At 41.7% G+C, this 26,028-nt stretch overlaps 1 protein-coding gene across 1 annotated transcript in view; it reads right to left on the bottom strand.

The window, feature by feature from the left end:
- The window catches only part of tll1 (tolloid-like 1), a 39,728-nt gene extending 15,748 nt beyond the window's left edge, over positions 1-23,980 (bottom strand). The window contains exons 1-12 of the mRNA XM_076091932.1: positions 23,289-23,980; positions 8,910-9,032; positions 8,637-8,717; positions 7,432-7,605; positions 7,213-7,330; positions 5,394-5,572; positions 4,725-4,830; positions 4,154-4,278; positions 2,583-2,698; positions 2,262-2,364; positions 513-629; positions 104-249 (exon numbers count right to left, since the gene is read on the bottom strand). Coding sequence (XP_075948047.1) covers positions 104-249; positions 513-629; positions 2,262-2,364; positions 2,583-2,698; positions 4,154-4,278; positions 4,725-4,830; positions 5,394-5,572; positions 7,213-7,330; positions 7,432-7,605; positions 8,637-8,717; positions 8,910-9,032; positions 23,289-23,469 — 1,569 coding nt within the window. The 5' untranslated portion in view covers positions 23,470-23,980. The remainder of the gene's footprint in view (positions 1-103; positions 250-512; positions 630-2,261; positions 2,365-2,582; positions 2,699-4,153; positions 4,279-4,724; positions 4,831-5,393; positions 5,573-7,212; positions 7,331-7,431; positions 7,606-8,636; positions 8,718-8,909; positions 9,033-23,288) is intronic.
- Between the last annotated feature and the right edge of the window lie 2,048 nt (positions 23,981-26,028).

The following is a 26,028-nucleotide window of genomic DNA, read 5'->3' as shown; positions in this document are numbered from 1 at the left end:
CCCAGACATTCCTGAGCACACACACACACACATGGAGGGGGAGGAAGAGAGAGAGAGAAGCACACACACAAAGATGATCACACACACGCACGGAGTGACTCACCTCGAAGGCCTGGAAGCTGAGCCCGACGTTGTATCCCTCAGACACAGTGATCCTCCACACACACTCTTTGGATGGTCTGTAGTCATCAGGGTAGTTGGGGGACTGAATCTGTCCTGAGTCCTTGGTGATTTCCCCTCCACAGATCGCTGCACAGGAGAGACAGACGGACAGAAAGAGAGAGAGAGAGAGAGAGAGAGAGAGAGAGAGAGAGAGACAAACTGGACAGATTAGCATTAAGTGCACAGGCCAACAACACCTGAACACATGTAGGTATGAATAAGGCAAACTTCTCACAAAAGTCAGTCATTTTTTAAATTTGAAACCTCATCATGTGGAGTGGGTTTAAAATCTGTGTATTTATACGTAATTATTTATGTGAACACACATGTTTCTAAGGTAGAAGAGTTACCTTCATAAATGGCAGCGAAGCCTTTCCCCACCCAGTTGCTGCTGCTGCGAAACTCAATCCACATCCTGCTGTCAGTGGAGATCAAGACTTCAGGAACTTTATCTCCACAAAACCTGCCTGTTAAAAACACACACACATAAAAACAAACTATGTCACAATCATAACTTGTACTGTCCAATGATTGTTGATGAAATATAGCCTTTGAAATGTGATGTGAAACTCCATGAATTGGAGAGAAGACTGCTTGAAAAATATTACAAGATATTTAAGACCCCACACCAGGAAAAACACAAGAATACGACTTTGATGTGCTGGAGACAATGTGGCTCAATGGAGGCAAATCATTCTCATATGTTTTGGGAGTCTCAAACTGAGTTTATATTGGAATGTCATTCACAAAACATTAATAAGTACAGTATTTAAGACTCAAATACCCCTAAACTTGGACTCTTGGACATATGTCTGAAAGTTAACCACAACAAAATGCTGACAGATTGAAGTAGAAGTACACATCGGTACAGTCAGGGCCATAAGTATTTGGACTGTGACACCATTTTTCAAATTTTGCCTCTTTACACGGCCGCAATGGATTTGAAATGAAGCAGTCAATATGTGCTGGAAGTGTAGACTTTTAGCTTTAATTCAATGGATATAACAAAAATATCACATTAACTGTTTAGGAATTACCACCATTTTACACAGTCCCCCACATTTTCAGAGGTTCAGAAGTAATTGGACAAACTAACATAATTGTGGATATAATGATAATTTTTAATACTTGGAGGAAAATCCTTTGCAGTCAATAATTGCCTGAAGTCTGTCACCCATAGACATCACCAAACGCTGAGTTTCCTCCCTTGAGATGCTTTGCCAGGCCTTTTACTGCAGCCTCCTTCAGCTGCTGCTTGTTTGTAGGGCTTTCTGCCTTCAGTTTTATCTTAAGTAAATGACAAACATGCTCAATTGGGTTAAGATCAGGTGAGTGACTTGGCCATTGAAGAATATTCCATTTCTTTGCCTTGAGAAGCTCTTGGGTTGTTTTCCCAGTATGCTTTGGGTCATTATCCATTTGCACTGTGAAGCGCCGCCCAATCAGTTTTTCAGCATTTGGCTGAATCTGAGCAGATATTTTAGCCCGAAATACCTCAAAACTCATCAGCTGTGACATCAACGATAAACACCAGTGACCCAGTTCCATACATGCCCATGTCATAACACAGCCTCCACCACGTTTGACAAAAGATGTGGTATGCTTCGGATCATGACACATTTCTTGTATGTAGGCTGTATACATGTGGATATGAAGGTGAATATAGATGCGTTTGTGTGTGTAGATGAGTGTAAACCAGTATATAAGGAAGGGTACACATGGATATATTCTCCTGGAAGAGAAGGTTGAGGACTGAAATTTATACTGAGGACTTTTAAATGCCTCTTTCTGTGTATGTGCATATATTAACGTATATAAAAAAACTGGAAAATATCAAAATAAATTGTATACTGCAATATTAACTTTTCTAAATAAAAAGGAAATCTCAAAAAAGAAAAACATGATGACAACACATACATATATTTTTATATAGTGCTATTGTCAGTCTGAACGTGGCTTTACAGTCACAGCATCAATCATGTGAGGGGATTTCAGTTTGTGATTTCAGCAGAATTAAAACGCTAATGAAAGCGAATAAGAAAAGCCAGTTTATGAAAAGGTAACCAGTGCTCCTCTGGCTGACTGTCCCTTGATCTTACCGAGCAGTGGAGCTTTCCTCCAGTATCCATCCCGAACCTCAATGTAGTCGTACCAACACAGACTGCTTTTATACAGATCCATGGTGGTGAAGTTAAGAACAATCTGGAGGAACGAAAGTAAATATTTATAACATATTTGATACAGACGCTTGAACCTCGGAGACCAGACGAGGAGAGGCGGAAGAGAGGAAGAGTGTTCCTTTATTGTGAGGACATCATCATTCTGTCAGCAGTCTCTTATTGTTAGTGCATGTACATTCACTGCACCGCAGGGTGCTACTGAGTGTGTGTGTGTGTGTGTGTGTGTGTGTGCGTGTGCACCTTTTCTCCGGGTGTAACAGATATTCTCCAGACACAGTGTGTGTAAGAAGGGTATCCGTTGGGGTAACCAGGAGACGAGAAGTTGCCCGTTGACTCTTGGAGAGTCTCTCCGCACGCTGCAACAGACACACACACACACACAGACACACACACACACAGACACACACACACAGATGGAGTTACATTTTCGTGGTGAGTCCTGCTGTTATGAGTAATCCTTTCAGCTGTGTACCAATACTTGTGGTTAGTACATTGCTTAAGAACACATGACTCTCATTGCTATTATTATTCTCAATCTTTTACTGCTAATTAACAAAATATACATACGACAGACATTTTTGACGAAACAAAAGCCTCATTCTATAACATCTGATCTGTCCATATGGAAACAGTTAGATGTGTATTTCGGATTGGGAAAACAGTAAAGGAAATAAAAATTACCGTCCCAAACAAACTCGTGTTTCATGTTTGGCTTGTTTCGGTTTGGCATGTTGGAGTCTGCAGTATGTTTATTTTTGTATACATGTGGGGTCCGACCACAGTCATTAACTGGTCACAATTTAGCAGAATTAAACAGAGTCATTTACTGTAAGTGAACAAGGCTGACATACTTTGAATTCATCAAAATATAGACAAGAAAAGAGAAATGTTACAGCTGGATGGGAATTCATGGAAAATGATCAAGACAATATTGCTCTCTTTCTCCTTCATTCTGAGTTTAATGCCGTTGTTCCCTCTCAAAAGGAGGTTAGCCAAATGTGCCCCTCCTATCCCATCATGCATGCTGTTTTCCCCCACAATGCCCTGGGGCTCTGTTCATCTGTCAGTGAATATGGTATCACTTATGACCTTATAAGGTTGAAGTTGTATCTATTTCTAGCTGGGACACGCAAACACAGTCTTGTTCTCGCCCCAGTATCAAAATTAATTTAGTAGAACGACACATATCCTGTAATATATGTGGAGTTATTAACATTACCGAATAAAATAAATGCTATACTTGCATGTTGTCAGATGAATTGGATTTTACCAGAACAAAATTTGTCTAAATAAATAAATACAGAATACAAAAGCACTATGAAACAGAATGGCAACAAATATTATTTCATCTGTTTGTCTCAGATACAGTACATTGTGTGTGACCTAAAGCGTGAACCTGTCCTGGGGATGTGTGTGTGTGTGTGTGTGTGGGCCAAAAAGGGATGGCAGCATTTGCAATCAACAACCGTTGCGACATTACAGCACAGCTCGGCTTGGGAGCAGATCCAGATCTCGTAAGAACCGTGCAACCGTGACCAGAGGGACGTCCCAAACAACACTGTTGTGCGCAAGAACTGATGGGAAGAGTGTGTGTGATGTGTGTGAGACCCAAAAAACAGAGAGGGAAGCATCACATGGAAAAACAAATTACTCAACTTCACCTCTGTGCCTTGGAGAATGGCGGGGACATTTTTACGCCAAAGATGCGAGCAGATAAACAGAGGTCATGTTTTGCTTTGTTTCCGAGCTAGAATGACACACACACACTCACACACACACTGTGGTCTCATAGTAAATATATCAGTACTTACCTGGACATCTATACAGCTTCCTTGCCTGTGCAATGTCTCCTTTACTGAGCCTGGTTCGCTGGCCAATAGCTGGCCGGACTCCGTTGTCATCTCTGGATGGAAGGATGGTGTCGAGGAACATCCCTCTTCAGGAAGGAGAAGAGGGAATTAACACATATTATGTTCTGATTTCAAGGAAATCAAATAAAAGACACACTGCCACGTACCCTCAAAACTATATCACTTGTGTCTAAAGAGCAGATCTTACCCTCCCCCCACCATGCTGTGTTTTGTGTTTTCTTATAATGTGTGAATTGGAGCTGAGTAGGGAATAGGCGGGGTTATAATAGAAGTTAATGTTTAATTGTTTGTAGGTTGCAATTCACTCTGTGCCCAGGAAAAGGAAGCGTGGCAGTCTTTCTATATTCATTTTTCACATGTTGCACTGAGCCATCACTTACACTACACAACATCAACAGAGAGAAACATTCAAAACCTCACTGTTTAAAAAACGTAACTCACTTTAAACTTGGTAAAAATCTCTTTTGTACATTTAACACGACTCAAGAGATGAGATTGCGCCGCTGGTTACCGTGAGAAGGTGTTCCTGGCGTAGTGCATGATGCTATCAAAATCATATGGCTCCCCGAGAGAGTTGACCTCCCCTGGCTCCATCTTGAGGAAGTTATACTCCTGGCCTGCGAACCGCACGTACAGATACACACACATTACGCACACACGGAAGGACAGCAGCGGTAGAAGGTTTTAGTTTGATCAACAAAATAGAGTGCAACAATAAAATAATACACAAATATATTCTTTACATAACCCTGAACACACAAAGCATCATTTTAATGATTAAGTCTGCATTGATTCGGGCATTTATCAAAATACTTGTAGTCCCACAGAGCAGAGTAGTGCAGAGCTCTGGTATGTTAAACAAAAACTTGTGTCAGGTCTGATTCACTGCTGCGTAATTTGATTTAACACCTGTCAGACTGTGTTGTGGTGCAGAGGAGTGTGTGGGATGAAAAGGTCTCTGGGGGCCGAGGTGACTTCACAGTCATTAAAAGCCTCATTCACACTCACACAGGGTTGGACACTTGCGTGAACTTAAAAATAAACACACACACACACGCACACACACACACACACACACACATACACGTTGTCCCTAAACGTCCTCACTTGTCTGCAGCTAGAAACAACCCTGAATGACTCTAACAAGAGACCCAGGTGCATCGTGGGTCCTTAGTCTCACCTGGTTGGATGTTGTCGCGGATGATGGTCACATGATCGTCGCGGTCCGGCCGCGTGTGCTCGTGCCAGAAGCCGATGACGTGGCCCAGTTCGTGCACAACGATGCCGAACTTGTCACAGTTCTTGCCAATGGAGATAGCTTGGGGCCCGTTGCCTCGACGACCCACATAGGAACAACACCTAGTAAGGACCAGTAAGAACTTGAGGGCAGGGAGACAGGCAGAGGATATTTACTACACATTTGGCAGTTGAAATAAAGCATCAGCAGTGCTGTATGAACACACACACACACACACACACACAAAGGCACACACACAGTCTTTTCAGGATTTCCTGCCCCGTACTACGTCGACCAGAAGGAAAGCGATTTATTTACATACAGTGCTGCGATAACGCTGCGCTTTCATAACCAAATGTGAATAAGCTGTAAGAATTTACATATTTTCTGCTTACAGGACAAACACACACACACACACACACACACACACACACACACACACACACAAAAAGCATACACACATCTTTTTTTCTGGTTAGCCGAGACATCCGTGCCAGGCTGACAAATCTGATTAAAGTTATCCAAAGAGCTGATTGCAGGGTAAGGATCAGGAGTCACTGGAGTAGATATAGAGTCTATTCTTCCAGCATTTGCAGCTCTAGTATCAGCACTTCACACAAAACAGGTGCACCAAATTTACTGTGGTTGTATTATAAAAAAAATACTTTTTTAATGCATTACTCTCTGTCTCTGTCTGTTTCTGTCACACATCCAAGCTGCAGGGTATTTATACATCAGATTAAAGTGTCTAATCTCTGATGCAGCCAGACAATCCCAGAGCAGAAGAAAAATGGCATCATCTGTTAACATGCAGATCTTTCACTCATCTAAATGACATTTAAAAATCTGATATATTTGAAATGGACTTCTTTAGAATTTGTGTCTTGGATAACTGTGCTGGACCAAACAAGAAATATTAAGATAAACACACTAGCATCTGCTTCTTTGTTCAGACAAAACATGCACCGTAACAGTGCAACACTTTGATTGTTCAAGATCTTCAGCGGGCATTACATTTATTTTAAGGGCAAAGAAACAGCATGCAGATTACTGCAGACTCCTCTTTGCCTTACAATTATTGATCAGTCCACAGAAGTCTGAAAAAAATGTAGCTCTGGGTATCATACTAGAGGCAATACAATACAACAACTGAGTTTCCATATCGATACTGAAATACCAAAACACGTTTTTAAATTGGTTCTTTTGTCCAACCAAAAGTCAAAAACTAAAAGTATTTAATTCACAATAACAAATGATACAAAAAAAGCATTTTCTATGTTTAATATGCTGGAATCTTTTGGTTGACAAACGACTCTAATTATTCAATTATTCCAATTCCTGTTGGTTCATTCACTTTTAGTCAACTAATCGATTTATGAATGTATCATATTAATACCCTACATGTCATACTCCTACAATCTCCACAACAACAGCTTGGAGAGACAAACCCAAACGTTCTGATTTCAGCCGTTCTAAAACCTCACAACTTACGAGCCACTCTGTACAAACACACTATGACCCCACCGTGCTGCCACTCGACAGAACAATGCACTTCTGCAGTGTACGAACAAAAAAAACTGCACAAACATACAAAAACATAGAGTGAGCAGCGGGATTGGTGGGATGGGGAAACAGCGGCAGGACAGGAAGGAAAGTGAAGCCATTGTTGAGTGACCATATCGTCTCTCGCTGTGACAAGGTCACTACTGAACGCTAGGTACACACTCATACACAACCACACACGGAGGTTCAGCCTACTCACCCGCAGGGTCTGTAGGTGAACACGATGTAGCTTTCCTCATCTGTCTTCTCAATGAAAGTTACGCACGTCTGTTTCTCCCAGTGACGCATGGCCTGCTTGAACATGGCCCTCTGACTACCTGAAACACACGCATTTCACATCCTAGTTTTTACACAATCACACGTCGGTGTGTAATTTACTGTTGAACCGTGCGGGCATCGGTCCAGTAGAGTTGCTTACCAGTGAAGTTTCCTCCTATGACGTAGGGAATGACTCCTCCAGGCCATATCCTCTCAGCTCGGGATGTGGCCGCTCGACGAATACGGCTCTTCACAACGTTCCCAGTCTTCCCACCTTTCCCAGTTTGGCTCTTGTGAGTGGCAGCTCCCTTGCTGGAGTTCTTGGGGAGATAGTCTAACCGAGCAAGAAACAACAGTTAAATCTACCTTTACCACAAGTGCTTGTTATGTGTGTTCAAACTGAATAAATTACTGGTCTATTATTATCAATATCAGTTAATAAATGTGCTGTGAGATTATTGGATCACACTCTTTCTTTTTATACGTGACCTTTCAGAGTTTGTTCTCAGATCAGAGGGTGATAAAAGTCAGATAGCTCTGGCTGTGCAATATACTGTTTTATTAAACATCAAATTTTAAGAAGTTTATAATGTTTACTGAGTTGTGCTAAAAAAGGTAACTCAAACATTCTGTAGTTCTGGATCTGATCGTGTATCAACTTGCTCTTTGCAAAGAGCATAAAGAAGGAAAACAAGTATTGAAAACTGCATTATTATGAAACTGCATTTCAGCCTGTAGCCTCCATCAGGTGTGATTGTGCTTCAGAGGTGCCCGTCTTTCTCATCACAAAACAAATCTGAGTCAGAACAGTGAAAAGGAGATTCTTCATTGAAAGAAGTCTAAAAGGATGAAAGCATGGCGCTTTGCTTTGCGTAGGATTCTTGAGGGGGAAAGTTGAGGCTGATATTTTTGGATGTTCGTCGCTTGCTATAATGAGCCAAAATTACAAAAAGGTCCTCCATCTTTAATTGCAGCTGAAGGCTGAGAAAACCACTTTCTGTTCAGTACTGATCCAAGCAAGGACCTTCATTTAGTTCCATTTATTTCACTTTGACAAAAAAATGTACTTACAGATATTTTAAACTTGCTTGACATTGTGAACATTTTATTAACTTGCATTCGAAAATCTTAGTCATAGTGCGTTCAAAGTGTTTCAGACAGCTGGGTTTTAGAAGTTGAATCAAAGATGCAAGCTTTGCGGAAAAGTTGGCTTTCATACTGTATGGAAATATATGGAAACCAGAAGATGTAGGATGCCATTATGGTACGTCAGTAGTAAGGTAAAGGATATGGGCTTTGTAGTTTCTTGGCAAAAACATTTAAAACCTCCATCATTAGGGTGAGAAGTAAAGTTAGGGTCCTTACCGAAGCCAAACCTGCGTATTCTATCAAGCAGTAGATATAAAGATCCGCTCTTCTTAGAAACTGCATGTTCCTCCAGGCCACCTGACACACACAAGAGCCAAGAATCAAAACGCGAACAATGCTGATATCAGGTTGCCCCTGTCTACTTCCTTCCTATTCACGCTGCTTTACTCTGCAGCCGACGGGTAATGAGAGAGAGAGTTTCAGAGGAAACATGAGAGAGATCATTAAATGATGATTACTGAGTGAGAGTGACATGTTGAGTCCACTTACCAGACGTGTGCCCCTGCCGGGAGTGTGTGTGCATGTGTGTGTGCTGTGTGAGGTTTATCGTCCGGTCAATCTGGAACATGCGCAGGTCCTCCTCGTCTAAAGCGATGTCGCCCCAGAATGCAGCTGGAAGTTAAGAGAAAAACACCTGTAACAATCACAATCAACAGCAGAATCACGGACATATTATCAATATCCCTGGAAGGGATAAATGTTAAAAGCAAAAATGTAATATTTGTCAAAAATCCAGGTAGGCTCAAAACGTTGCCGACATTATCTTTCAAACTGCAAACTGGGAATTGGAGCTTAACAAAGAGGAAGTGACTCGGGATAAGTGTGTAGAGTGAAAGAGCAGCACTTGCTCCTCCTTTATTACCTTGGCTTAGGTGTGCTCGAGCACGGCCTTTAAGCCCCAAACAGTCACAACAATGGAGCTACTCAGTGGTCAACGAATCAGACTGTGGTCGTACTATTGCAGCTCCCAGGTGTGTGAGTATTACTGTGCGAGTGTGGACAGGGCATTCCTACTACCATGGTTTGAGTCAGAAATGGAAGCAATAACAAAAACTCTACAAGGGCTTGAAATTATTTGGCAAATAAGTAGTGCACATTGAACACTTTTGTTCTGTATGTGGGTATTAAAATCACTGGACCCAAACAAAATCGGATCCATTTAACAAGGGTCTTTTACAGAATGATGCCCTGTTTTGTTTTGTGTGTTTTGTGTAAGGCTTATGTTCAATTCGAGTTCTAACAGTTTGACCCGCTCAGACCAGCAGTGCAGCAGAGCTCCACGAGCCTTTGATTGGGTGCAATGTGCACTTCTATGCTGGGCAGTAGGTTACAGTAGCTTGACACACCAACACGCACAAGGAAGGAGCTCAGGTGTTTTCTTTAGAGGGGAAGTCATCACATAAATTGAATCCTCTGGTTATTGATTCTCTGAGTTACAGCAACACTGTCATACCACAGTACAGTCATCGCAGTTTCACTCCCTCCAATCACACACCCGGTACTACAATCAAATACCTGTAAAGTTCTGTTTAGAATGTTATTTATTAATTTATGTGCGCTCATTTTTTTTCAGCCCAGTGTGAGAGTCTTAAATGCATTGTGCTGTCATTTACTACCGCGCTAGTTTCCATTCTCTCCTCTTCTCTGTTCCACCGAGGGCGGGGCTTTTGCAAACTGTGCGAGAGCAGAGAGGCAGCATTCAAATAGTCCCTTAAACTCTTTGCTCCTGCTACCATAATTAGCTGCTCTGTTGTTCTAACAATGTTTGGCTGAAATAAAAACATGGGGAATGAAGTGACTTAAAACAAGTGAGAGTAGAAGAGCTATGAGTAAGGATAAGCCGGCTAGCCGCAAAACTAATTTATGCAGGCGGCGATTTTTTAAAATCCGGACCTGCCCTAATCGGCCTCTGATTGGCTTAGCCTTGGGCAACACATGTCAGCCTTTTTTAGTAGGTATTCCCTCTTTTTGTTACTAACACTGCACTGCAACTCAGCAAGGCAATGCTGTCTGTGGAAAAACTGAAAAAAAAAAAACTTTGGAAGATACACCTAAACAAATATTTGGACAGATGGACGGATTGACAGACGGATAGATAGATAGATAGATAGATAGATAGATAGATAGATAGATAGATAGATAGATAGATTTTAAAAAAAATGTTTGGAAATGTCTCAATCACAAAAACCTTCCCCATTGCTCCCGCTTCAATCCTCATCCTACCTCATCCTTTTGTGACTCACTCAGTGTATTTCTTTCTTCTCTCCTTCTCCTTCCATACACCCAAAACATCTATCAGCCTTCAACAATGAGCAACTGAATGATAACCATCGCAAAATGATTAGCTGAGCGGAGTTACTGCCCTCCACAGGGATTCAAGACACTAATACATTAACAATAGCACGGGAGAAGCTTGTCACTTAGCTAATCAGGATTGCCACTAAAGGAAATGGGGGGTCAGGGTGCCATTGTGCTCGACTCCGAGGTATTGTTGAAGAGAGGAGCAAACCACAATGACCACAGATGGTTTACAAATCATATCAAATACAGACTGGGAGTGTGTGCGGTCGATTGCTGGTATATGATATGTTGGTTCGCTGAATATGACTGAATATAACGTCTGGTCTACAGGATAGAGCTGCTGTGAAGTATCTCCTGTATTATATGTATTTATTATGATATATCATGTATCTCTCATGTAGACAATACTAAGTATAACTTACTCTAACTCTTAATCTTACTCTAAATCCCCCCCAAATATTCAGTTTACTATGATAACAGACAATTAAATCTTCATATCTGAGATGCTGAAACCTTGAAATGGCATTTTTGTTTGAAAAATAACTTGAATATTAATTGATGACGTCAATAGTTGCTTATGAATTTTCTGTCACTCTATAATTCAGCTGATTCAAAACAAGTGTTTTGTTATCAATTAATCATACTGTATCTATAGTGCTTTGTAATGTGGCTACAGCTGGAAAACTTGTATTTATACAGCAATGAAATGTGCAGATGCAACAAACTTTGTAGTGCAATAAAATGTCTTTTACTTGTGCATGTTTTTTACAAAAAAGGCTGCATTTAGAGTGAGACGCTGGTTGAAAAGCAAAGCAATCAAACTCAACATCTATTAAAGAGGTTTATTTGATTCTGTAGAGCTTGATGTTGGTGTGACTCTGCCATATAAAACCACAAAAATAACACAATTACACCACTCCTGGTGCTAAGATGTGGTCTGAACAGGCGCTGTACAAATTGCATTGTGGGCGACACAATTTCTACTGACACTCCCGTCTACTGCCAACTCTGCCAAAGTGGTGTCATAGCGAGCCACAAAAACTACCAAATGGGTGCAAAAGGAATCCACTCAACACCTAAAGAAACTCGCACATCACCAGCAAAAGATCATCATCCGTGTCAATTCTCATTTAAGATAGTATCACATGGCACTGCATTTGAAATGATATTCCCCGGGCATTTGCTTCTATTTGTGGGACGGCGTGTTTGTGACAGTACACACCTAATGGTTTCGGATATTTCAGGAAAACAAGAGAAACTACAAGGACTAAAAGATTTCCAGGAGAAAAGGAGCTGACACAAGCAGGAGATACAAAGCGAGAAGAGGAGGGAGGGTACAGTGATAGTAAGTTTGGCCCATTGATTGTTGGGGTCTTGTTAATCCATAGAGATACCATAAATAGCCCAAAGTCAAGCCAGTGGGTGAGGAGGGGTGAGGACGGTGAGGCAGGGAGATGCAGGAGGAAACGTATTGATCCAAAAACCCCAGGACGTCCCAGGAGACCTACATCATGCTGACCAGGGCCTTACTGTTCGCCCTTCAGCAGGGGCACTGCAGCAAACACACACACACACACACACACACACACACACACACACACACACACACACACACACACACACACACACACACACAGGAATAATGCACCAAACATAAACTGAGAGGCAGACTTCCCTCACATGCATCCAGCAGCTCACACCATGGTGGCTGCTTGGAGAGCGAGCAGATCGGTTTGTGCTGTATCGATCAACTTCTCAGGCACACAGGACTGATTGTCGGCTTTCTGCAAGTTTACTCCGCAGCCTGCAAAGAAATGTCGCAATAGTGGCTCTGTGTGACGGTGTGACAGTATATGTTTAAGTCAAATACTTGCCTTGGTAAAACTTGCCTTGACAAATTTTCAGCTTGTACAAAATACAGCAGCTCTGATCTTAACTGGCCGTACATATCACGTCACTCCTATTTCAGCCTCGCTGCATTGGCTGCCAGTGAAGTTCAGATTGATTTTAAGATTATTTTCATCACTTATAAGACACTACATGGCCTAGCTCCTGCCACCATCTACAAGCTACTAAACCCCTACACGTCACATAGGTCATCCAACCAAAACCTGTTGGCTATGTGTGATAAACCTAAAAAGACTTTGGAAAAATCTCTCCACTCCCTTTAAATCATCCGAGGTCGTTGACTGTTTCAAAAACATCTGAGGACCAACTTCTTTAAGTTGGTTTTTCTATAATGATGATTGATCTGGATGGTGACCGATTTCTGTATGCTCTCTGGGTTTGCAAGTGCGTTATGTTAGTATGTTTTTTAGATTTTTCTCTCTCTCTCTCTCTCTCTCTCTTGTATGTGCTTTGCTTTACTTGGTGTGTTTTTTATTCTGCACTGATGTTGATGTAAGGCACTTTGTGACCATTGTTAAAAAAACATGCTGTAAAAATCAAATTTACTTACTTAGTTACATGTTTAATCTTTATGTTATTATAGCACCTTTTCACTATTCTGATGACAAACATTTCTATTTTTGTAAAAAAAAATTTAAAAAGACAATCTTGGAGACAATACCAGCTGTTTAATTTGTTTTTTTTTCACATCCGGACAATAAAGATTGATGGGTTTTCTCTCAAACTATCCTCATAAGTCTGGCACCAGATTCCACCGCTGAAGAATATATTGTTTCCATTCAGATATTGCTGATTTAATGAGTGTTGTCAAGAGATTTATCTTTGACATTCTACAGACACTACAGTACAATACAGTAGAGAATTATGCACTGCTGAGTTATGCACTCATGCTGTACTCACTGCTGTGCATCTAACACAAACACACACACACACACACACACACACATCTCGCTAAGCTCCTCATTAAGCAAATATAAGGTCACACTGTCGGGGGCCTAAGATGTGTGCGTGCACATGTGCATGTGTGATATTATTATACTGTATATAACTGACTGTGAACGTACTGTGATATTAAAAAGAGATTATCTCGGCCCTGTTTGAGGATTTTCTCTAAAAGTAATTGTTGTACAAGCTGCTTGAGCCACATTAACTCGTTGTGTTGAAAGTGTGACAAGGATACGAAAGTGCCCAAAAACTGTACAGCACCTGAAAGAAAATACAACATACTACCCAGCTGTGTCGGCCATTAAAATGATACTCCCAAAACCTCACAACCCTTTCCAGTAGCATGTATGTATGGGCATTTTTGTCAAAATAAGGCCAAATCCAGTACACTGCTGATGACTCAATCCTTACACTTGCTGAGTAGAGCTGAAACTATTCATCGATCGATCGGCATTCAACAGATATTGAATTGCCAACTATTCTGACAACCAATTAATGTTTAAAGATGTTTTGAAACTAAATTTGTCTTTGTTTTGATTGCCATGCTTTGGCAAAATTGTTTGAAACCTATTGAGATTACAAATAGACAGTAGAGAGAAATGGATAACACAACCCTAACATCGGACCGAAACGTGACTTTACAATCCTACACACCCTTACTTTACGCCTCTCTACATATCGGGCACACTACTTCCTGCATCTGCATTGAACTCGTCCAATGTGTACATTATTACTGCACCTACCGAGCCGGATTATGCTAGATTGCAAATTGTAGTTTTGTGAGTATTTAAAATGGAATAACAATGTGCCACTTGTTTCGCCACACATGTACGGTGTTGCAATGTGATGAGATGCTGAACTGGAGTCTGTAATGTCATCAGTCAGAAATGTGCTTTTTAGTGAAATAAACTGAAAAATGTAGAAGCTCAGGCCAAGTATAAAAAGTTCAAACCCCCACCCTCCTGCAAGTATGTGTGTTATGAGAGAGATAGAGACCTCTACACCAACACATCACTGTGTTTACCTCCAGCACAGTGTGTGTGTATGGGTCTATTGCGGATGGGTATTTCAAGCAAAAATACTATTCGATAATCACTGGTAACGGTTTGATCATTAAGACAAATAGTCACATAAACTATTCAATTTGTTATATTATTTAGACAATTTGCAAATCCTAACCCATCCCTTGTGTGTATGTCTGCCTACAGTTCAGGATAGGCAAAGTTTCTTCACACATGAAGATAAAAAAGATGGCAGGGCAGTGAGGCGAACAACAGGACATATGAAACAACCCGGAAATAAAGCCCAGACTGATCATTGACAAATCCAATTAACAGGGAAAACACTGTCAGGCTGCCTTCAGTTGCCGTGGACAAATGTTTTTATTTCTGAAAAATAACTTACCATGTGTGCTGTTGTATGAAAGTACACGAGACCAAAAGCATTGCGGCGGAGAGCGCACCAAAATATAATCCTGAAGTCACAGTAGAATTAAAATAACTTGAGTAAAAATCAAAATAAAGGTATAAAATTATTATTTAAAAAAACAAAGCAATGTACTGTAGCTTAATTTATTTTCAGTAAAATGAACATCTGCGACTTTAAAAGAGCACTCCACATAAACTGAAGGTGAAAACAAGCAAAGACATGTTTGGTATGAGACAAAATAACACAATATCATATGACAAACACACAGAGACAGCATGGTGTAACCTCCTAATCACATTACTGTGACACTGAGATTCTTCTCCAGCAGGTCATGGGTTTGGCCAGACATTGTGACGGGTCAGGGTGTCCTGCGTCTGCACCCAGGGAGCCGGCAGACAGCAGGCTTTTACATGAACAAAGATCAATTGAAAGATATATATATATATAACACAGAACAATGTTATTTTTCGTGAGGATGGTGGATAGTCCCACTCTCTGTATGTCTTGTACATCAAGTGTGACTAATCTCTTTGAGGTGTGACGTAACATTGATTTCAGTTTAATTGCAAAGTAATGAGTTTTGTAAACAGATTACAATGACTAAATCAAGTTAAGGCATGAAATCAGACACAGCTGGCTAATATTCAAGAAGTGTTTGTTAAAAAAGCGATGTGGAAAGGGTCCATTGTCGGGATGAACCTACAGAGAGTCATCACCCAAATCTGCATCTTGATCAGCTTTACGGAGCTTTGTAGTGAACTGCAGCTCATTGTTTAGCGGTAAGGCCTACAACTTTACTGTTTCAGTCCCCTGTAAGCGCTCTCAGTGTCAATATTTTCAACTTTCTTCGTTGATAGAGACAAAAAACAGCTAAAAGAGAGTGAATATTGGCCTAATAAATAAATACTGATTGTTTATGGGGCTGAAACTCAAGTAACTGGATTATCCTAAATCATTGATTCCCCCCCTCCGTCCATACCACTGCCGGTTTTGCGGTGTCACTAATCAACTGTGCGTAGATTGAATTGAACAACGAATCCTTGTAAGGTCAGCTATAAACGTTAGCTGTTCACAGCCGCTGGGCAGCACAGTCCTGCTTGGCTAAATAATGGACCAAACAACTAACTTTAATGGAGGTTGCATTAAGTTACATTATGATGCGTTCAAGCTCTATTAAGAAAAATATTACAATTGGGGGAAGGTAAATTATAACGTTGTCATGACGTGTTTAAAAGTTATCTTGTAAAATTTAGTTTTTGGTAAGAACTTGAATAAATACAATTGATTGAAGGAGATGTTTTCACAGCAATACAAAATAGATATTAGAGAGAGGGAATTATGACCTGTGTAACCCTAGCTCTCAGCAGCTTATAATACATCATTAAAACTACAAATGCCAAAATTTGGTTTTATTTCAAGTACATTTTTAATCAAAAATACAGTAGCTTTTTTCCTAATAATTTAAATTGTGGGCTTTTATGCAAATAACCACGATGACTAGCAATATCAAGGTATAAGGTAGAATTTTCAGGACTGTTGATTGATGGAATAATCGCTAGAATACTTGATTACTAAAATGATCGATAGCTGCAGTCAAAGTAGTTTACATTCGACTGTATTCTGTCGCATTCTAGTTAGCTGCTTAGTAGGATGGATAATACTTGACATAATGTTTTATCTTCTGTGTTGTGGAAGACGGTAAACACGCATAACTTTCAAGGACCGATGGATGGCTGCTGGAAGCCGAAAATATTCCAGTCAATCCAAGCAATTGCCTGATTATAGCAGAATCGGAATCACTTTTTGTTAAATTATGGAAATACATCAAGCTAAGTATAATATATTTCTATCATTTCTTTTGAAGCATTTCTGTAAGCTGTATTGACTTGCAACATTATGACCAACAGTGTAACATTATGTGGCTACCATTGCTCCTAGCTACAGAGTAGAAATAATATGGATGTGTTTGTTTAAAATTATACTTTATTGTGGCATAAACCTAGTCACTGTTTGGTTGTTGTGTATCAAGTGTACATGTATTTGTGAAGACTTTCTGTCATCCAGGTCATGGTAGCTTATTGAAGTGGAAGGTCAAGGGCAACTGGACTGATGAAACATCTTGAAGAACCCAAAGTCCAGTTGCCCTGGACTTAGAACTTCTAAATTACTGACCGTGCAGTACTGTCTTTGCACACAGTACGGCTTGTTTCTGGCTAAAATATCCACCTAGCGGACCTAGTTAAGAGGGTGTAGCTGTGCATCATGTGGCACTAGGGGGCTGCAACTGTGACCGCAGCTGGGTTCCTACAATACTAGGGACATCTGAAAAAAAGGCAAGGTGGCTTTTCCTCAACCAACAACGGGTGTATGCGAATGACTTTGCTGCTATAAATACCATCAGGAAAAGCTAGGTGACATGAAAGCATTTAATAATTGAGCAATGTGTGGCAGGTGGGCTGAGTGATGGCGGTGCTGACTCATGGCTTCTGCAGCTCAAGAACAATAACGCTCCAAAACAAACAGTCGGCTCTCAGCGCGGCCGCAGAGTTTATGCTGAGCTGGGGATCCTGAAGAAGACTTCGGAAGCTCAGTGGCATGAGCACTCTGCTCGGGAAAATCCTGTTTAATATAATATGAGTGAGAACGCTCGTCCGCTCGTTCACACACACACACACACACACACACACACACACGCAGCCTCAGTGTCAAACACACACATACACACATTGCTCTAGCTTCCTTCCTACTGAGAAATGGGGGAAGGGGTGAACAGTAGCTGCAGCTCACTGTCACAACATGGTGGGCTTCGCTCTCGGACTAAAAAACTCAAAAGCACACATACAGTTCACATTGGCATGGGCACACACACACTCTGTTTAAGATACACCTGATGCACTGATATAATACAAGAGCAGGATCCAAAAACTTTGTGGCTTCCTGGCCAAAAGATTACATTACAGTCATTTAGCAGACGCTTTCATCCAAAGCGACAATTCAGATTCTATCACATTCATACCGTAGGCACAGCTACGGGAGCAATTTTTAGGGTTAAGTGTCTTGCTCAAGGACACATCGACATTCGACTAGTGGAGCCGGGGATCGAACTGCCGATCCTCTGATTGAAGGACGGCCCTGAGGCCCCACAGTCGCTGCAAATAATTTACAGACCTAAATGTCACCTGAATCCAGAAAAGACCAAAATGCAGAAGTTGCTGGTTTCACTTGACGGGATTGCCGCTGCGTGTTTAAGTGATTTAGGCGATGTGCTTAAATCATGATTGCAGGATTTTTCTCGATACCCCCTTTGACCACTATGTGGGTTACCATGGCAGAGTGGCGCTGTCAGGTATTTATTTCACTTGTTGAATCCACAGGAAGTTAAAACACTGCAGAAGAGATATTCATGTATTGTTATGTTACCAGTGACTGAAACTCTGAGCTGATATTCATCTGTTTAAGTTTGTTCCTGACATTTAATCAGCTGTTTCTCAGCCGTGGAACCGAAACAGTAACAACAGAATGTGAAACCGTGTGTATTTATGTTTATTTCGGCAATGTGTTTACTACCTCTGTGTATGAGGACTGGTATCGACGCATTTGCTCAGCAGCTAATAAACTACTGTATACAACTATAAAAAAAGAAATCCCATACTTGTGTTTAGGAGAATTCCCAAGTGACGTCATGCATAATATTAAGGTAGGGATTCCCCGCTGGCTAAATGCAGTGTGTTTTTAATTTATATTTGTCGGACTCATTGAAAGCTTGTGTTCATGTAACTGGCAGTGAGAGCATATAAGCACTCGGAAAAAAACAAGTTGACGCAAACAGACACAGATCCACTCTTGGTCGCTTGGACGACGGCAAAGATGTGTTCATGCAAGTTGAAAATGATTCAAAATTCACAATTAACCTGAAGATGTAAGACTTCACTTCCTGAATGCACAAAGACAAGAGAAAAGAACGGAGGGTCTGGAGAAAAGTCCCAGAAAGACCTGGAGTTCCTGGTAAGTTTTGAGATCAGTGAGTGTCTGAGCTGGACCAGAGGTTTTCATGGGTCTGCATAGCAGGTATCCGATCCAGACCCTACAAAAGGTTGAAGCGACGTTAACTATCTGAACAACAGAATGAGCTTCAGCTGTCGTGAACCACTTCATGTACTGTAGAGAGCAGGGTGGAGATCTTCCCTCAAGTGGAAGGTCCTGCTTCACGCTCCACATGGAAACTGTGACGTAACTATTCATGTTACTTAAGTGCTCATAAACTCGACTTTAAATCACCGTCAACTCTTTTACCCGACGCTGCCCTCTGATCCCTGTGTGGAGACGAAAAAAAGAAAGAACTCCTCACTCCAGGATTTGGGGACATTTTGTTGCAGTCAAGCTGCATCATTGCTGTTTCTTCTAAACAGAATGGCTCAGATTGTGCACAATGAAGAGAGCAAAACCACTATTCTCCATTTTTTTATTTTCTTAGAAATCATAATGCTCTTTTTCGAGGTTTTATTTTGTTTTGTTTACACTCTGTTGCAGAGTGAACTCTTATTGTAATTCCTGTACTGTAACATTTGAGTTCAGAGATGTACGTCCATGAGAAAATGTACATCATGTATTGTACTATACTGTTGCATACTCCTGTGATACACCGCTATTGTATTTGAAGAACAGGCAGTTGGTCTCTTGGGTCACTCCTGAAGAAATGACCCACAGCTTCACTCCGACATCGTGGTTTGTTTAGCTTTCACTCCGTTTGTGTGAGCATTTTATGAGAACAGTGATTTGGAAGGAAGCATGAATGACTCTTGAGTGAGCGTAGGAGCTTGTGCATGTCCGTACGAGTGTGTGTGTGCATGCGCGCGTGTGTGTCATCTCCAGCTGAGTAGCAGGATGCAGACAACCAGGAAGAGATAAGCGCGGGTGAATGGAGGGAGCTCTGCGTGTGTGTGTATCGAGTGTGTGCGTCTGTGTGCATGTGTGTTCGCGTAGGGAAATCACTTCACAAAGGCCTGGAAGTGTGTGTTCTCCTGTCTACCAGCGCGGGACTCGGAGGAGATAAGCAGACAGCCAAATATTCCCCCTTGTGTTTTCCCAGCAAAAACAGGAGGCGGAATACCAACCACTCAGACCGATGCCACAGGGTCAGAACTGGAATGAGCCGCGCTTCCACTTCTTACAAGCTGCACACACAGAAACACGCAGCCACCAACTCTTCACACACTGACAACAAAATGGGTCCACTCTGGGGGTGCAACCAACAATTGTCTTATGTGCATGCGCATGTGTCGACTCCGCCTAGGGATGTTCCGAACGACTTAATTCCCTGTTTAAGCGGTAGTTCAAACTTAGTCTAGTTGACTATCTAAAAGTAAGAAAACACTCAGAAACAGTCAAAATTGAGCACAACTTCATCTAAATAAGGTTAAAGATTGTCCAAAAAATTTGAAATCGGTAGTCACATTTTTTAAATAACCAAAACGTATTTTAACTGTTGTGCATATATGTGAGCATCCATTGTTCCATGGAAATTAAGAAAACCCTGTGATTTGTCCGAAAGCTACATAATGGACCTTGAGGTGAGATTATTTTGTCAAACGATTATTTTTCTGTCAGTCAGCTAACGGAGTAACCTACTTACTATTTCAGCACTGACGATTATATGCAATTCAATTTGAAGATTGTCGTGATATAAGAGAACATATGAGGAGGATGAAGGTGAATGAAGATGAACTGAATGTTAGGTAAACGAAAATTAGAGATGTCACGGATGCATAAAAAGTTAATGTAAGGATGCAAACGGATGAAGATTTGAGTTGGTGTTAATTGCCATGCAGACATAACCACTTGATTTGAAAATATTTCAATTTAAGCAAAACATTTACGGCTATCCTGAGGTGTATGACTGGTGATTATTGTACAGAAACAGGCGTGCTTGAATAAAAGTTTTGAAATTTGACACACATACCGAAAACATCCATACTGTCCCTTGGTTATTTGTAGAAACAAGGACTTCCCTCCAGCAGAATAAAGCGAGTTTGATGTTTGTAAATGTGATGTTCCCAGACAGGGACCTTTTCTGCACGTTCACCCTCTAACCTCTCTTTCCCAGAATTAGTGGTTGCTCTCTACTGTCATATATCTAATGAAGGCAAAAAAAATGCCTTCAAAATGCACACATGATTATATAGGAAGAAACAGCAGTTGAGGTTTACAGGGGAAACGGGATACTCGTGTGTGCGATTGCTGTGAGAAATTGAAGTGTATAAGTATGAATACATTCTTTATGTTCACTGATATTTCCAGCAAATAAAAGCATTGCCTGTGTCTACAAGAGTCGCTCAGTTACTCAAACATATGTAGACTGACTGTCTCCCTGTAACCTGCCGGGCTTCAATCCAAACACTAACACACGGCCAGGTCTCAGCATAACTAAAAACCACAAAGTCATGGGATTGCAGTATCAACATTAAATCACCCACACAGAGAACAGTGTAACATGCACATGAAAAAGCACATAGACACACAGACACACACACACACACACACACACACACACACACACACACACACACACACACACACACACACACACACAGTGGCAAGTGTCCAGGGTTGTCAGGTTTGTGTATTTGGTATGTGAGGAATGTGTGTTTGTCAGCATGTGGACACTCAGTGTTCTGGGTGGAGTCCATATCGGTCCAATGTGTCATCACAGACAACATTAAGGCCTCAAAGGTGCCATTAAAACACATTTGAACATATTTGTGTGCACAAACACATCTGCATATACACACACAGTCAGACAGGTGTAACCAAAGCAAACATCTAGAAAAAGAATAAGACACAACACAGCAACATCTCTCAGGTATCTTCCGATTCCTCCACCTGCTCCGTAGGAATGATCCGTGTACTGTAGAGTTAACATGCAACAATAATCCTCACTGGTCAATCCTTACTGAGCTTTGCTACATGGTCTGGACAAAGAGCGGTGAACAGAGTGTTCTTCATGTTAAAAGATAACTGACACACGTCCGTACACCGAAACACACAAGAACATAAGTGCAAGATTAAGACAGATTTAGGACTGGCAATTGATACTTGAGCCTTGATACTTGCTTGTTGAGGTTTTAGTGTTGTTTACTTATTTTTGATAATATATCTCCTACATCTGGAAAGTTGTATGACTGCTTACGGGTATTGTAGCATATTTTGTGAAATAGTGAAACAAATGTAACTATAAATGCAAAGAAATAAATATAAATGCAAGGAACTTATCTATGATATTGGAAAAAAAGTACTTTGCCAGCATCATTACTGAAACTCAGGTATCATATTTAATACACCATTTTAAATCATGAATACCACAATAGGTAGATAGGCTAGACACCAACAAATACATATTGTAAAAGAAAGAAGGAAGGAAAGACAGAGACCTTAGTTTAAAACTGGGATTGCACGAAAGCTTAATATCCAGTTCACATGGGTGGAGCACATATAGATACCAGGCATGACACCTATTAACTTGCATTTTTAATGTATACACCTTGCATTAAATCAGGGACAATAATGTGTTGACATAATTTAAAAATGAGTGTATGATCAATTTGTATACGTGCTCTTTCTTTCATTATATACACACATCTACTGCCTATTTTACGAGACCAAACATGGTTTCACTGTTGTTCCACAGCAGCTCCAAGACCGTCATTAAAGGTCCAACAAAAATTGTGTGTGCGTGTGCGTGTGTGTGCGTGCGCGTGTGTGCCGTTGTGTGAAAAGGAGAGAGAGAGCCTGCATCAGCGCAGGCATTTTGGTACAGTTGAGTCCAGCTGTTTCTCATCTTCCTTGATGGTTGATGTCACGTCTGGATGCACGCGCAAACACACACAGCGGTGTACTTGGTGCACATGCATAGATTGTATCAACAACATTTCGGGCACAATAGGAACCCAAATTCTGCCTACACATAATGCACGCACCGAATGTGTGCGCGTGTATTTCAGGAGGACACCGGCTTAGCAGGACCGTCGCCGACCTGCACGTGGCACCACCGAGTGATCATAACGATACACGTGGGTTTAACGTGGGTAAAACGTGGGTAAAAGGGGGCATCTGGACCAGTGTGCACACACACATGCCAACACACACACGCTGTCATTTCTCATACACACATACACGTCCCACCTCAGAGCCAGCGCGCTAGAGCGGTTAGATCAACGCAACCAGACGCGTAAAATGACTTATTTTCACCGTTATGATTACAAACTAAAACTGAGTAAATACAGGACTCACCAGCTTTGCACGGGTCTTTGTAGTCAATGGTCTCCGCTCGCTCCTCCTCATAGTAATCATAGTCTGGCTCCTCGTAGTCGAAACAGTTACAAATAGTCACTTTGCCCCAGAAAGTCAAGCCGGCAAGCACCAGCGTGATCCAGCGCATCTTAGCGGCCAGTGCCGAGGGCACTCGGTCCATCTGAGGACTGAAATAAACGGACAAAAGGCCTCTCTGCTCGTCTCCTCTGTTCTTAGGAGATGGTCTATCCACTCTCCAAAGAAAGCATTGGCGGCAGGAATTTTAACGGATCATTGCGAAGACCGCTCTTCTCGAAGACAGTCTGGTTGCGGATACTGTAGGCTGCTGCAAGTTAATCTTCCCGGCTGTCCTCCATGGTAAAAGTACACTGAGTTGTCCGTCTGTCCGTCCGTCCCGGTGGCTGTCAGTCAGCAAAGTGTCCGCTGAGGAGCTCCGCTGTCCTCCGCTGTAGCTTCACAGGTGAGGCTGCTGTGGGGAAAGAAAAAAAGAAAAAGAAACAAGAGAAAGACGCGATGAGTGGATCTGGACTATATGATCTCTGAGCGCAAAGACGCACGGCTGTGTGTCTGCTGCTCATGAGAAACATCCGCCTCGTATATTTCCAACCAGCACTGACTGTATCACACTCTCTCGCGTAGTGCAATCCCCCCCTCTCCCGAGTCAGCGCACCGCCTACACACACACACACACACACACACCGCCAAAATACCTGCACTGTTCCACCCAAGTGGTGCAGAACCTAAACTTTCTTTGTACCTTTTGTCTCTTTTCACTGAGCATTTGATGCCGTTTTCATGTGCAAAGACTCTCTCCCTCTCACTCTCCCTCTCACTGAGCAGAAACGCCGCATACATTTGGATAACCCACTGTAATAAATAAACTTCAGGAGCTGCATCCCTTATCACAGCGGGGTGACAGCGGAGGAAACGGGCACTGATCTTCACAGGTTATTGGACCTTTACTCACACCGATCCGTAAAATAGGCTCCAGAGAATTTACAGTAAAAACCGGTAGCAGTAAAAGTAACAAGGTGGTTACAAATTGGTCTGTCGGTTTTAGTATCCATCAGCCCTTATAACCTGTTCATAATGGGTGTTATCTGGTCATTTGGAGGCAGGTGCTAAGTAGGTGACAACCAAACCATAAATGCCCAGAGGTAGGCAACAGACTAGGTCGCCTTTATGACTGTCATTATACTTCCTCTTGTGTCCTCCTTTTCTGTCCTTGAAAGAGAGAAATGGAACAAGATCAAAGGTTATATTAAATGCAATTATTGCAATAATTAGGTCTTGTGCGTAAAAAGACGTGCACCTTGAACACTGGAGGTATATATACTGGCTTCCCTGTACAATAGCATGACATAAACAGAGTAAGTCGGTCAAGAAATAGAGCCTAACATCCGCTTCGACATTCAGAGGCTGATCAAACACAAATTACTTTCGTGTTTCGCTTCATAATGTGTCCCACTAACTTGGGTGTGAGGGGGAATGTTCTCCAATCACAAAATATAAACATATTAACTTTAAACCAGCAGTATAGACGAGTTTACATTTTATTTCTAATTATTGATTTCGTTAATGTTTGTTTTTTTCTATAAATTTGGCAAAATTAGATACATTTAACCAGGCTACATCAGTCTGTAGGTCGGTCAACAACAGAAGAACCGAGTTCACGTAGGTTCGCGATCCTCCACTGCATCACTGGTACCTACAAGTAGCCGACACTGAATGAACCTCTACTCTGTGGTGTTTGTGTGTGTGAAGCCAAACCAGCTTTTCCATTTGAGAAAAGAACATTTACCAACACTTAAACTTTGCGTCTTTTCACAAAAAAAAAAATCTTGCACGGACTGGAAAGTTGTCAACAAATACCCAATGATCTCCCAAATGCAACCTCCACGCACATGTAGTGCAGACACAAATATAACAGCAGCAGTTGTTGACAATCAATGCCGCCAGTGAACACCCTGCCGCGATAAATCCTCCTGAGACCAGTTCACCCTGCGTCTCCACAGCTTACCTGGTGCGTTTACCTGCCCGGGCCGCGTCGGTTTGCTGCGGTGTCACGAAGCGACCCATCATGCCTCAAATGCAGGAGTCTAATCTCGGGACTCTCAGGGGGCCTGCGGTGTCACTTGGTACCGGCAGTTCCGAACGTGCCCGTCTCCCCCCATTTATTACCGGGAGATTACCGGAGCGCTGTCTCTGCTGCTCCCGACTAATCCTGCCCTCGGGGAGAGGTAGCGGCGCGCTGACGTCACTGTATCAATCCATCCGCAAGCTGTCCACTACACACGCCCCGAGGCATGGACACAAATCCCCTGGAGGCTGCACGCATACACTCAGACACGCGCGGAGTTTAGTTAGTGTAGGTCAACAAACCCCTGGTTTTTGTCCCGAAGACAGGTGATAAACTTAACCATCAGATTATAAGAGAAAGAAGTTGATTATCGACCTTTAAACAGGAGGAAGCATCACCAATTCTCATTTTTAAAAAACCTGCAGGTTGTAACTGTTTCCTCATCATATCTGGGAGTTTGTATTCATGTGAAATTGACTATGCGTTCCAATACCATTCTACCATACTATTTAGTGTGCAAGAAAAAGATTTTGTAAGTCCCAACACATATGTCAAATATTACATCAGGTCCCATTTTGCAGTATCCAAGCCAGCATGCTTTTCTGGCTAGTCTAACCCACAATCCTTCGGGAAGCAGAT

The sequence above is a fragment of the Anarhichas minor genome, unplaced genomic scaffold (assembly GCF_050575085.1).
Source record: "Anarhichas minor isolate MPS153535 unplaced genomic scaffold, ASM5057508v1 ptg000014l, whole genome shotgun sequence".
NCBI classification, from domain to species: Eukaryota; Metazoa; Chordata; class Actinopteri; order Perciformes; family Anarhichadidae; genus Anarhichas; species Anarhichas minor.
Note: the sequence above shows the minus strand (reverse complement) of the source record. Positions and strands in the feature narration are given on the sequence as shown.